This window comes from Histomonas meleagridis (assembly GCF_020186115.1).
Source record: "Histomonas meleagridis strain 2922-C6/04-10x chromosome Unknown contig_16, whole genome shotgun sequence".
Classification (NCBI taxonomy): Eukaryota; Parabasalia; order Tritrichomonadida; family Dientamoebidae; genus Histomonas; species Histomonas meleagridis.
In genome coordinates, this window is record NW_027150781.1 from 1,169,697 (window position 1) to 1,183,264 (window position 13,568).

The 13,568-nt window shown below is 28.9% G+C and overlaps 3 protein-coding genes across 3 annotated transcripts; 2 read left to right on the forward strand and 1 right to left on the reverse strand.

The window, feature by feature from the left end:
- Window positions 1–2,243: 2,243 nt before the first annotated feature.
- Window positions 2,244–3,134, forward strand: GO595_002222 (uncharacterized protein; the record flags this gene model as incomplete). The annotated part of the gene is made up of 1 exon (XM_067915108.1): window positions 2,244–3,134. The coding sequence occupies one exon, from the start codon at window positions 2,244–2,246 to the stop codon at window positions 3,132–3,134; it is 891 nt and encodes a 296-aa protein (XP_067777908.1).
- Window positions 3,135–5,417: 2,283 nt separating this feature from the next.
- On the reverse strand, window positions 5,418–5,966 carry GO595_002223 (small GTP-binding protein; the record flags this gene model as incomplete). Its single annotated transcript, XM_067915109.1, has 1 exon — window positions 5,418–5,966. The coding sequence occupies one exon, from the start codon at window positions 5,964–5,966 to the stop codon at window positions 5,418–5,420; it is 549 nt and encodes a 182-aa protein (XP_067777909.1).
- Window positions 5,967–12,182: 6,216 nt separating this feature from the next.
- Window positions 12,183–12,587, forward strand: GO595_002224 (ubiquitin-conjugating enzyme variant MMS2; the record flags this gene model as incomplete). Its single annotated transcript, XM_067915110.1, has 1 exon — window positions 12,183–12,587. The coding sequence occupies one exon, from the start codon at window positions 12,183–12,185 to the stop codon at window positions 12,585–12,587; it is 405 nt and encodes a 134-aa protein (XP_067777910.1).
- Window positions 12,588–13,568: the final 981 nt, after the last annotated feature.

Here is a 13,568-nt window from a genome sequence, read left to right on the forward strand (position 1 = left end):
TTCAAGAGGATTTGACGTAAATCTATTTAAGCTTTTTTTGGCATTCATATTTTTTAAAAGTAATGTAACAAATGAATGAATTGTATTACAACAATGAATACATAATTCCTCATCAAAAAGTGTTATAGCAACAATATTTTTCATTTTTCTTTGTTTAATTTATGTGTCTAATTTTGTTTTCTTCATAAATTTATAATATATAAACATTAAATAGAAAATGATTTCAAATAGCGAAATTCTTTCGTATAAATTTATATTGTCATTAGACATTGCTTCTATAAACAAAGACCATGGTAAGAAATATAATAATGCTGAAAAATTATGTTTCTCATATAGCATTTAAGTATTGTTAATAGAAAATATGAAAATGGGAAGAATATCGTGCATTTTTGTGATTTTAGAGTTATTAATTAAAATCGGTAATAAATTTAAATCTTCCCGTATTTTGGAAATGTCAATGATTGGTGAATTCCGATTAAATCCAATAGTTAATGGTACGTCTTTAAGTAAACGATATCTTGCACGTTTGAGTATATGAAGGGGATCACTAATATATCGAAAAAAAACTTTTTTTGAATTTCAACAATTGAAGTCGTGTAATGTTCAGCAACACATTCATATTGACCAAAGAACGAATTATGATTATAATCATAGCAATTATCACCATCAAAGGCAAATCCAAGAACATATATTTTATGATTCTTTAATTTATTACGTAATGTTTCGAGTGTTTCACATTGAATATTTGTTGCTTTCCCCTGGGGTGAAGGAGAAAAATGAATTATTGAGCACGAATAATCTGGATTTATAGGTTGGATGTAATATACAAAGGCATAATTTTCTATTTGATTCCAATTTATCATTAAGGAATTTATCCATTGTTGTGCATTTTCGCAAAAAAATTGATAAGGATTTTCGATATTTTGTAAAACTTCTTTTTTCAGATCATTATATTCATTATCTTTTGTTATAGTCACATCGGGCGAAAATGCTATTGCGTCAATACTTAAAATACAATCCATTGGAGCTGAACGATAAATATTAATTTGATTGTCTTTATAATCATTTATGATTCCATCTATTTGATTAATATCAATCAAAGACTTAAAACGTTCATTGATTAAATCTGCTAAATGATTATGTATTGATGTATAAGAAGGTAATGGAATAAAAGATCTAATATAACGTAAAGCTTGTGGCGAAATCGAATTAATATTGGATGCTAATTGATAAATTTTTTTATCATATCTTCTTGCATTTGGGTGAACTCCAAGGTTTCTCAATATTGAATTAATAATTTCATCATATTCTTCATTTTCTGAATTAATATCTTCATTTCTCTCTATGTTTGAAACACATTTGACACTTTTCGCTTCATAGAGTCTTCTATTAATACGTGCTTGTCTTTCTGCCTTGATCCGCTTTTGTCTTTCTCTCGCTAATTGCAAGGCTTGTCTTGATTTTTCCATGATAAAAAATCAAAATGATGTGAACGAAAAATTACCTCAGAATTTCAATGGCATTAAATGAAAAACAACTAGATGCATTCAAATCAGTAAAAATTTTGATTCATAAAGCTTCCGGCGACGTTTTGTAAAGTATTCAATTTATTTTTTTGGGAAACACCCCAAAAAGAATTGCACATAAAAAAAAATTCAGCAGTCCAAATCCTTAGATAGGTCTGATTATAAATAAATAAATCCTAAACTTCATAGTTAGTCGGGTCCCATTAAAAAACTATTGCACGATTTTTTTTATCATTAAAAAAATGAAATTTCGATTTTGATCCGGATATTTTTTTCCCAATTTGAAAGCAGATTTTTATTCATGTGTTGATAGGGATCTAATAAAAATCAAAAAATTCACCAGGATATGTTTATTTCCTCAGTTTGAGGAACTCTAAATGTTCACTCTTTATATATTTTGGTTTCTGCTTTTTGTAAGTATTTGATATTGGGGAACACTTAATATGAATAATGTAAAAATATATATTACTCACATAGGATACACCCCACATTATATAAACTCCATATAATTTCTATAATATAGAAGTGGCGAAAATTTGTGGATAAAAGCAATAAATTTTTTTCTAATAAAGGAATTTAATAACATTTTAATTATTTACTAAAAATCAATCTATCCTTTAAAACTGAGAAGTGATTTGTAGAAGATAAAAAAAGAATCACTTTCAGCTTGTTAATTAACATTAATGTAAAAAAATGTAAATCATTCAAAAATCAATAATGGAAAAAGAACAGCATGAAACAAATCAAGAAAAATTAAATATAGCAAAACCAACAATTGTCCCTTCTCTAAGCATAAGTGAGAGTGTAATTGTACCAAAAGAAAATCCAACAAATTTATCACAAAATCCTCAACAACAAAATACTTCCTTGCAAATTCCAAAACTTAACCTATCTGGCTTATCGCCTGGTTCGTTTTGTTCATCAAATACTCGTAAACCATCTTTCCCACAATTTAATCAAAATTCACAAGGAATCAATGGTCAAATCCCACCATTAAACTTAAACGCGAAGCCAGCGCACATCAAAGCGCTTGGATCAGATCCAACAATTCCGCCATTAAACCTTTCACTTGTATCGACTCCTCGCAATAATACACCAATTTTAAATCAACCAAGTCGTTCAATATCTATTGGAGCATTGGGTGATCAAGCAGAGCTAGATCTTGCACAAATTTCCACAGAAACCAACAAAAGAGAACGTCATGATGTATTATTATGTATACCATATTACGTGTTTTCAACCAAATCAGAATTGGAATCGTTCACCAAACTAATTCCATGCAAATTTGGTGAAGGTTCGGAGATTACACAAGTTTCTAATTTCCCCATCGATACATATGTAATTGAGGGCGCCCCAAATTCCGGGGCACCCCGAACCATTCCATCTTTGCAAAACATCGATGCAGCATATCAAAATATAGAAAACATTCCTTTCCTCATAGATCAAACAACAAAAGAATGCACATTATTGACAAGTCATATCGAGCAAACATTAGAAAGGATTGAAGATCTGAGAAATGAAAGAGAAAAACAAAAAATTGAAAATGCATTACTAAAAGAAAGAATAAAAGTAGCAAAACAAAGGCAAAAGTCATCTGGTTCATCTTAAGCACAGATTTAATTAGGCGAATTAATAATGTTTGTATAATAATTGTTGTTTGAAGATTAATAAAATTTCTTCGTTAATATTTTTATTATTTTGAATTGAAACCTGTAGACCGACACATTAGTGTAACCCACGCCTACACTGTAGCATTGTTCATAGAGAACATATTTAGTAATATATATTTAATAATTTTTTTCGATTTAATTTTGTAATTTTCGCAATATTCCTATTTTTTACTCAATTCACCAAGAAGAACGTTAACACAAAAAAAATCTTTTTTCTTGATTTTCTTTACATATTTTAATTAATTCATATTTTTAGGATTGATTATATGTTAAAATTTCTATTTACTAACAAGTTATATAAAAATTTATGATTTATCAAAATTTTGTTGTTAATCTACAGGTTTTTCATGGCAATCAAAGTAAAATACATTTCCTATAAAACTTATTATAAATCAAATTCATATTATTATTTTAATATTAACCACTTTTTTAAAAAAAAATAATTTGGCATTAAAGCAATGATTTTATTTTCTAATATTTTTTAATATAAGCAAAAATTATTTAAAAAAATGTTTAAATTATATACAATAACTATAAAATTAATTTATCACAATTCTAACTATAATTCAATATCAATCCGAATCATTTTCATTATTATCATTTGCAGCTTGCAAATCTCTATGATATTTATCTCCGTATACCCAATTCTCATTCCATATCATTATTTTTCTATCCCACATTTTTGTTCCATATGCAAAAGGTGACCAAATCACAAATCCAATCAAAGCCATTACACACGCAACAAACGCAGCGAATTTTGCCCATTTCCCAAACACCAAATCCATTGCTGCTCCCATAGCCAAAATTTCCATGATTAAAGGTATCAAATAATGGTACAAAAACATTGATCTTGGAATCAAGAAGAACGGGAAATAAGAAATCGCCCAACCCAAAACATATTTTATTGCTATACCGAATTTTTCCTTTTTATAACACAAACAAACCACAAAAATAGAAACAAAAGAAATATAATAAACAAAAACATTACCCATACAATTAACTTCACGACCAGATCCATTCCAAAAACCTACAAAATTACCTGTCAACAAAGGCCAATTTATCGGCCGACTTTGATATGAATGGAAACTTGTAATTTCCATATTAGATCGATGCATATCGACAATTAAATAGAAACACCTAAAAATTAAACTCGGATACCGAAGTCTTTTCCCCCATAAATCAGGAGTATCACGTATGAGCAATTGCTCTTTCATCTCATCAGGTAAATACGGGGTGCCCTGACCTGAATATGGTAAAATGATAAAATGAACTAAAAAACTTCCTAAAAACACAATGATTATCGGAAATATTAAACGAACGGCTCGTGTAAAAATGGAATCAAATAAATCAAAATCAAATGAAAACGTTTTCCGTTGTTGAAGAACTTGAATAACTTGAAATATCCCGGAATAAACCATTAAACCAAACGCAGTGTTTTTACATGAACATGCACCGCCTAATGCAAAACCAGAGATAAATAACCACGTAAGGGTATCATTAATGGATAATGTATATGAAAAAATACATACAAAGAGACACGTGAAAAAATGAAGAATTCCATCACTTAAAATATATCGTTGTTCTGTAAGTAAAGAAGTATCAAATATAATGAAAAGGGAGGAAGATATTGAGGCAATGTATGAAAATGAATCAAAGCGTAATGTTAAATAAATTAATGGTGCACATAACGATGAAAATAATGCTGGAGTAAGACGTAAAATGATATATTGGTCATTATGCGGATCATTGCCATAATACTTATTGAAGTCAATGGAACCATCATATTCTGACAAATTTGCAAATAAAAACATTAAAAGTTTTGCAAGAGGTGGATGAATATCAAAAAAATATTCCGAGTTTGTATACCAATTAGTAAAATTTCCAAAATGGATTTCGTCAAAAACAACAGCATTTGGATTATCAATTACCCATAGACGAGTCATAAATGATAAAATAGCTATAAAAAGCACTAAAAACGTATCTAATGTTGTGAGTGTTGTTTTCTTTTGTACAGGAAAGAATTGTTTAATTATTTTGAATATTTCCTGCATTTTTATGATTTTTATTCAGGGTGCCCTGAAACATACCAAGCAAAACAATCCTTAAATTTATCATTTATTTATAAAATATACATACTTCACCAATTTTATATTCAGCGCCCCGTTGCGCAGAACAAAATTTCAAAAGATGTAATATATAAAAAACAATTTTACACAATAAATTAGCAGTTACATCCATTACTTTCGGTAGGCGCATCATTTTTAGGAGATAAATCATCAATAGGAAGTAATTTTGGCCCAAGCTCTGTTGCAACCTCTGTAAATAACAGATCAACATTTTCGCCAGTTAAAGCAGAAACTTCTATATATTTCATCTGGCTCATGTCAGCATAGTTTTTTGCTTTTTCTTCCGTGATAGATCTTTGATCGATTAAATCAATCTTATTTCCAACCAAATATAACGGTGCATTTTCAAGTGCATTTTCACGAAATTGTTTTACCCAAATGTTTAATGTTTCAAATGAATTTGCTTCTGTAACATCAAAAACAAGAATTCCTGCTGAAGCTGATCTTGAATATAATCCTGTAAATGTTTGATATCGTTCTTCACCGGCAGTATCCCAAATACGTAATTTAACTATTCCTTTGTTTGTTGATATTTCTTCCATTATTACCCCTGATCCAATTGTTGGCGTTACTAAACTTCTAAAAATTTTATCATGCAATTGGAGAACAATGCTTGTCTTGCCAGCACCTGAAGGCCCAATCATTACGATTTTATGTGAATTTTCTGTGTTCCCAAATTCCATTTTCTTGAAGTGAGTTGATGTAAGGTGGGACTGTTCTCAATTTTTGAATAAACGCGGTTATTACTATCAATTTTCAATATCACGGATTTTACAATTGAATCAGTACTTGGCCAAGTGAAAAACATCATTATATTTAACAAAATCATCCTCAGTATCTTCATTATTTTACTAAAATCTGAAATAGTCGTTTAACATAAAAGGCTCGAGCGAGGCAAAAAAGTTAAATGTTGTACTCAAACCATGAATATCACTGTTAAATCAATGATATCCATTTCCTGTTTATGTTGTAGATTCAGATGCAATAATGTTTTTTTTTTTTTTTTTTTGTTCAATGTACATTAAAATATATTTTTACTCTCAAATATTTGTATATTTTTGAAAAGATTAAATTTTCAAACAAATAACCCATCTTTTCTTATTAACTGAATTTTATTTCATATTTTTAATCATGCGCTATGGTTATTTTGTATCTTCCAAAATCTGTTTTCTGCAGAAACCGTTATGAGCCGTTAGTTGATATGAGCTTTACAGAAAAAGAGTATTTCGTTGCTGAAAAGGTTATGGAAGAATTATGCACTCACCCATTGGCGGCCCCACTTCTTGTATCAACAGAATCAAATCAAAAGAATTTTACACAAATTTTTACGAATTTAAAAAATAAATCTTATATTAACCTAAGTGAATTTATCCAAGACTTCAATGAAACCTTAATTTCATTTTCAGTTGGAGACCCAACAGATTCTCCAAAAAGAATAATAGCAGAACAAATTCGAAAACTCTTTGAAAAATTAATAACTCAACTAAATAATATTTCCACAGAATCTTGGTGTAAAAATGTCGTCAAGTATAAATCTCAAATTTCCAAATTATTACATTATTATCCCAAAAAATCGAATAAATTTAATATTGATCCTCATCAAGAAATTATCGATCAAGAAGCAGAGAAACTTGTTTACACTGTAGCAGATATCAAATCAGAAGACGAACATCAAGAGATGGTCAAAATTGTAACAAATCTCCAACCCGAACTTGAAACCTGTAATCCCGAGTTACAAGTTGACTTTACAATGCTTCATCCGAAGACGCTTAAAACCCTCAAAGAATATCTTGAAACCAAAAAACCAGCGAAAGAATATAAATCATGCTAAAACGATATGAAACATTAAAACTTTATTTATATAAAAACTCTTTGTTTCTTTTTAATGTATAATTATTTTCGTTATTTATTTCTAATATATTTTTATGATATTTTATTAGTCTATTACTATGAGATATTGTTATTAAAGTTATACCCATTTGGTTCAACATTTTAAATATTTTATCTTCAAGTGTTTCAGAGATAGCACTTGTAGCCTCATCAAGAAGTGCATATTTCGGCTTATGAATAAAGACTCTTGCGAGTGCGATTCGTTGTCTTTCGCCAGGGCTTAAACCTTGTTGCCAAATATTCGAAGGTCTTTGCATCAAATGTTTAATATCCAAAAACTCAACAAATGTATAAAAATCATTAGTCGAAACCTCTTTAAAATATTTAGGGAAAGAAACGCATTCATAAAAAGATGTATTTGGAATATAAGGATTCTGTGTTAATATTAACATAACATTCGGAGAAGGTTCCGGAGTTGATATATCTCCGACTTCGATGGGCCATAATTTACCTAATACGCGAAATATCGATGATTTACCACAACCTGATGGACCAACAATGATTAACGATTCATGAACATTAACAGTAAAACTTAAATCTCGAATAAGTAATTTGCCTTTTGGATCATGAATATCGACATGCGATAGTTGGAATCCATCAGTAATTACTCCGTTTTGAACTTTATGTTGATATTCAGAAAGAATATTCCATAACTCATTAATACGAGTAGCATAACCAGAAAGTTTAGAAAAATCTATAAACATACCAAAGATAGTTGTGAATCCAAAGATTAACATAATAATATTAAATGAACTAACTGATATAAAAGAGGCTAATTCTTTATCAGTATAACTTTCCATATGAGAAGAAAGATAATACCAAATACAAAAATAAACAACACCACTTCCAAAATATGCAAATACCTTCTGAAGAAAATTAAGTGGAATGGAAACATTTGCTAACTTGCGTTGGACGTTAAGAACCGCCCGAAGACGATCAGAAATCAAAGAATTTTCTTTTGATTGCGCTCCTGATAAACAAATCGTTTCTGCATTTTCTTTAAGGTTGACATGAGCAAGACGGAAATCAGCGTTTTTAGACTGGAAAAGATATGTGAATCTGACAATCGGCCTCATTGCAAAATTGGATATAAAAACAGAAAGTACTGCAAAAACAAGACAAAATATAATAGAATAAAAATCCGTGAGCATGTACGTGGAAATTCCGTAGTAAATGATAATGATTGGCGTTTGAATAATTTTTGAAATAATAAGAAATAATTGTTGTGAATAATCAGATACATCCTGTGTAATCCTTGAATCAGGATTGTCTATTTGCGCGTCGTTTATTAAAAGATCATAAAATGAATTTTCACGCATGTAGACTTGATGAATATGATTATCAATATTATTTCGATAAGTAGCTGCCAAGCGGTCACACGTAAGAAGCTTGAGTGCAATACAAATCGCAATTCCAAAAACTGCTAGAAAAATTTTTCCTAATTCTTCTCGAAATTTTTCTTTTTTATCTTCAATAATATAACCTATAACACGGGATGGAGCTTCACCGATGTACATATTGAGAAAGAATTCACCTACGGCAAAAAGAATTAAGAAAAATAATACGATTAAAGATTTTTTTGTTGTGCTTTTATAAAAGATGGAAAACACATCTAGAAAGCGAGTTTTTCCTGCTGTACGCTTTTTTTCATTCTTGGAATCATTCACTTGCATACAAAAAAAAAATGTCCTGGCTTGACTTTAATAGACATTCTAAAAATCCGTTCAAAAATTCTTTGGGATCAAATTTCGACGCTGGAATGGTAACTTTATTTCGAAAAATCAAAATTATATTCACGAAGTGATAATGTATTCAACAATTAACTTAATTTAAACAAAACAAATAAAAATTTGTTGATATAAAACTTTATAATTAAGTAATGTGATGGAACTTAACAAAGTTTATAAAACAAAAAACTTTCCTAATCTTTCAATAATTTTAATATCTTAAATTAAATTTTTATAAAGATATAATGGTATTTCCTGAATCAAAGAAAAAAATGATGAAAATAACAAATGAAAACTAATAATTTTCCAATTTCGGAAAAACAAATAGAGGTTTGGACACAAAATTTCAAATATAATTGTATTATTGATTATGATTAATGATTGAAATTGGAAATAAATCCCAAATCATTTCACATTTGGTTATGGTTATTTTATTGATTCATTCTTTCCTTTAAATTTTTTTTATATTGGATCTTTTTAAATTCAGTTCAAGCAACAAAATTATCCACAGCGACAGCAAATTTATTCATAACAGCAACAAATTTATTAATTACAAAACTATAAAAGCATCAAAGCAACAATGCTCAATGTGCACATACGTTTTAATCACTTTTATGATAATTGATTGAAATATGTGATACAACTTGAGGATGAACCCATAGTATTGTAATGATTTAAATATTTAAAATCAGCAATCAAAAAAATCAATAAAACAAAAGAGATAAAATTTCGTATAGATTTTTTTTTCAACTTTAAACGTTTCAAACTAAACAGATTATGTTTAAGACATTGAGCCTGAAAGTACTAAGCAAAAAAATAATTTGAGCTTGCCCAAAATTGATTTGAGGTAATTTTTTTTTTATTAACAAAAACAGTGTTTCAACAAATCACTATAAAATTCTTGCCATGATATATCCCAAGCCGAAGCTGTTTTTAATGCATTTTTCTTGAGCTCGTTTAAATCAATTTCCTTAGTAATGCATAATTTTACAATATATTCCCTAAGTTCAATCTCATCCTTAAAGATCAAACCTTTTTTCCCTCTATCTGTAACCTCTGCCATTGAGCCATGTCTTGATACTAAAATCGGTATTTTGGCTCCGATAGCATCTGTAATGTGAGGTGCAAAATCGAGACCGTTAACAGAGCCATCGAAAACGATACATAAATCGGAGCACCCCAATATTTGAGAGTATAAATTTGAATTGATTGGAGCGAAATGAAGTTGAATATGATTTTGTTCTTGGGAATTTGTGAACATTTTTTCTATTTTTTCTTGTTCTTTTGCATTCCCTTGTATAACAAATGAAATGTCAACTTTAAATGATTCCAAACTTATTGAAAGATCGACAAAACTTTTCAACAAATTTTCATCAAAATATGGAAAAGGAACACTGATGAGAAGTGTGTTGGGACCTCGACGTAAAAAGCTAAGAACTTCTGATTTTATATCTGTTTCATGCTTAAAAATCGAGCCTGGCGGATCATAAATAAGATATGGTTTAAAATTAGAAAGCCGAAGAAGTACTTTAAGCGCTTGTGTTGAGCAAACAAGAGCAGAAGAAATACTCATAAAAATTCGTTCAAACCTTCGCAAAATTGGATTGTTCCAATGAAGATTTTGAACATCTAAAATAATTTTTGCATTAAAAGAAAAAGAAAAAGATGATATAGCTAAAAGCTGGTAAATGTTTAAGTTAAGGTTTGATAATACAAAATCTGTTTTTGGTAGTGTTTTGGATAAGAAATAAATATGAAAAAGATAATATAATAATTGAATTGGAAACAAGAGGATATCAACAATTACATTTGGAAATTTTGGAAATTTGTAAAAATATTTTAGTTGAATATTTGGTGAATTTTCAATAAATTTTGGTAACGATGTAATATCAGGACCAAGCAAAATAACGCTTGAATCCTTCTGATTAGCAAATGATTTTGCATGTCTTAGAAGTCGATATTGTTTCCCAATATCATCAAGAGATAAAATTAAAACAGAAGGCATTGAATTCAAACAAACAAAGTCAATTTTTTTTTCTTTTTGATCTATCCATCTGTTGCTGATAACTTTTTACTATGTGTAGAATATAGTCAAATAAACTAACAACTTGAATGATTAATGCTTTTTATAAAAATAATTCTATAACTTCCAAGTTAATTTGATATATCATGGTATAAGAACAAACAAAAATTTAAATGATAATCTGATTTTTTTTAATATGTTTTCGATTTTTCATGTGAGTTAATAAAATAGATGATTAATAATTAATGTTTTTGATTTTTTTTTAAAAAAAACGTTTATTCCTATCGGACGTTTAACAAGACCGTTTAATCAAAAGCATGCTTTGGTTACTTTTTCTTTTTGTCACTTCAGATCAATATAAAGAAGCCAGAGAACTAACAGAAATAATCCATAATGTTGGCAAGCAAATTCAAGAAGTTCAAAAGGAAACAGATAAATTATATGATCAATTTTCAAATTTTTCTCAAATTCTAGAAGAATTAGCTCAAAAAAGAAAACATGCAAATATAGGAGAATCAAATATTAATCAAAAAAATTCTGTTCAATATGAAGATGCATTAAGAAATATTTCAAACCGAATTTTTTCAGATCCAATTAATATCTCCCTTGTATCAATCAAATCTGATAAAAAGTCAAAGTCATTACAATTTTATGATAAAATTAAAACACTGATTGATCAAAGATATCAAATTCCAGCTGAAAATTCTATCAAGCAAAAAAGCAAAAATCAGTGGAAAATAAAGGGAACAGAAGCTATTTTTGTCTTTAGAGCACAAATTATTTCCAAAGTTACAAGTTTTGAGATAACTCCATCTGGATCAAAACATCATCCAGAAATGGGAATTAGCTTAGAATTCTACTTACACAAGCAACTGGTTCATAAGACAGATGAAATTGTAATCAACAGAGAGACATTATTGCCACAAAAATTCATCTTAAATAATTCCATTTATTTCCGGTACGTCAAAGTTTTTGTACAAAACAAAAATGCGAAGAACAAAGTAAAGCTTCCAACCATTCTTTTTTATGATGATCCCATTGTCATTGATAATTGATTAACAAATTTCATGTAAACCATAAATTTTTACAAAAAAAAAATTTATTTTTTTTCTTCAATACCAGAAAAAAGTTTGTTTTGATCTAGTGAAAAAAAAACATTTTTTTTTTTTTTTGTTGGCATTATTTGCTCTCAAACAAACATTTTCAATTCATATTTTAAAATGGCAGTGGAAGTGCCAAGAAATTTCCGTCTTTTAGATGAACTTGAAGAAGGTGAGAAAGGACAAGATGTCCCACCTAATATTTCATTTGGTTTAGAAGATCCGTCTGATTCAACATTAACAACTTGGAATGGAACGATTCTTGGAAAAGAAGGAACACAATTTTTTGGTAGGATGGTATCTGTTCGCTTGATTTGTGGTGAAAATTATCCAAAGGTTGCCCCAATTGTAACATTTATTAGTCCTGTAAATCTACCATTTGTTGATAGAAATGGGAAAGTTATTATTAACAATTTCCCACTCCTTAAGAACTGGAATCCAAGTACAACAATATTAAAAATTCTCATGGAAATATCGAACCAAATGGTGAAAAACGGAAACCTTAAGCAACCACCAGAAGAATAAGTATGAAATAAACGTTCATTTAAAAGTGGCATTAAAATAAACGTTCTTATGTGAATTTAGTGAATGAGATGCTCATATAAACAGCCAAAATCCTCCAAACAAAAATTCAAAATCGTTGATAAAGGAGTTGGTGATGTTGATGAATTAAAAGATGAAATTCAAGAGGAAGATAAATGTGATTCTGAATTATTAACGAAGTGGAAAGGAAATCTCATTAATGGTGAGTCACCACTTGGGGGGATTATAGAGGTTTATGGTGATAATTTCCCGATTTTTGATAATACTTTTTTATTATTATTTATTGATTACTTTTCTCAGAAACATGAAGATGCAATTGAACTACTATTAAAGTTGATGATGAGACAGGAAAATTCCCTTAAGTTGGCACAACTTGGCATATTTGAAGAATTATTTAATGAAATCCCAAATTCTTTCAATGTCTTATTAAACATCATTTCACAAGGGAAATTCCAAACAGTCCTTTATTTTCTCAACATGGGTGGGCTTGATTATTTTATTGAATTTTCTTCAATACCAGATTTACAACCAACAATTTCTCATATTTTATATCTCCTTTCAGAACAATCGTATCCATACTTTTGTACCCAAAGCTCAAGAAACCCCAACTTTATGTTTGTCATATATGAAAATCTATTAAATTCAGATAACTACGAAACACTTTCATTTATAGTAAAATCCATTAAAACCATGATTCGAAAATATAAGGGTGATGCTTCAAACGTGATTGGCCCTTTATTTTTGGATAAGTTTGAATATTTATCACAATTCCAAGATCTCATTCCTTTGATCTTTGACTGCTTAATAACCCTTTTAGAGCACCTTGAGATATCAAATCTCGACCCTTTTTTAAAAATAGCGTATGAAAATTTAGATTTTAACAATGAACAATCTTCGAATGTAATTTTACATTTTATTGAAAACGTATGGATAAATGACCCAAACTTCGAAACAAATTATTTT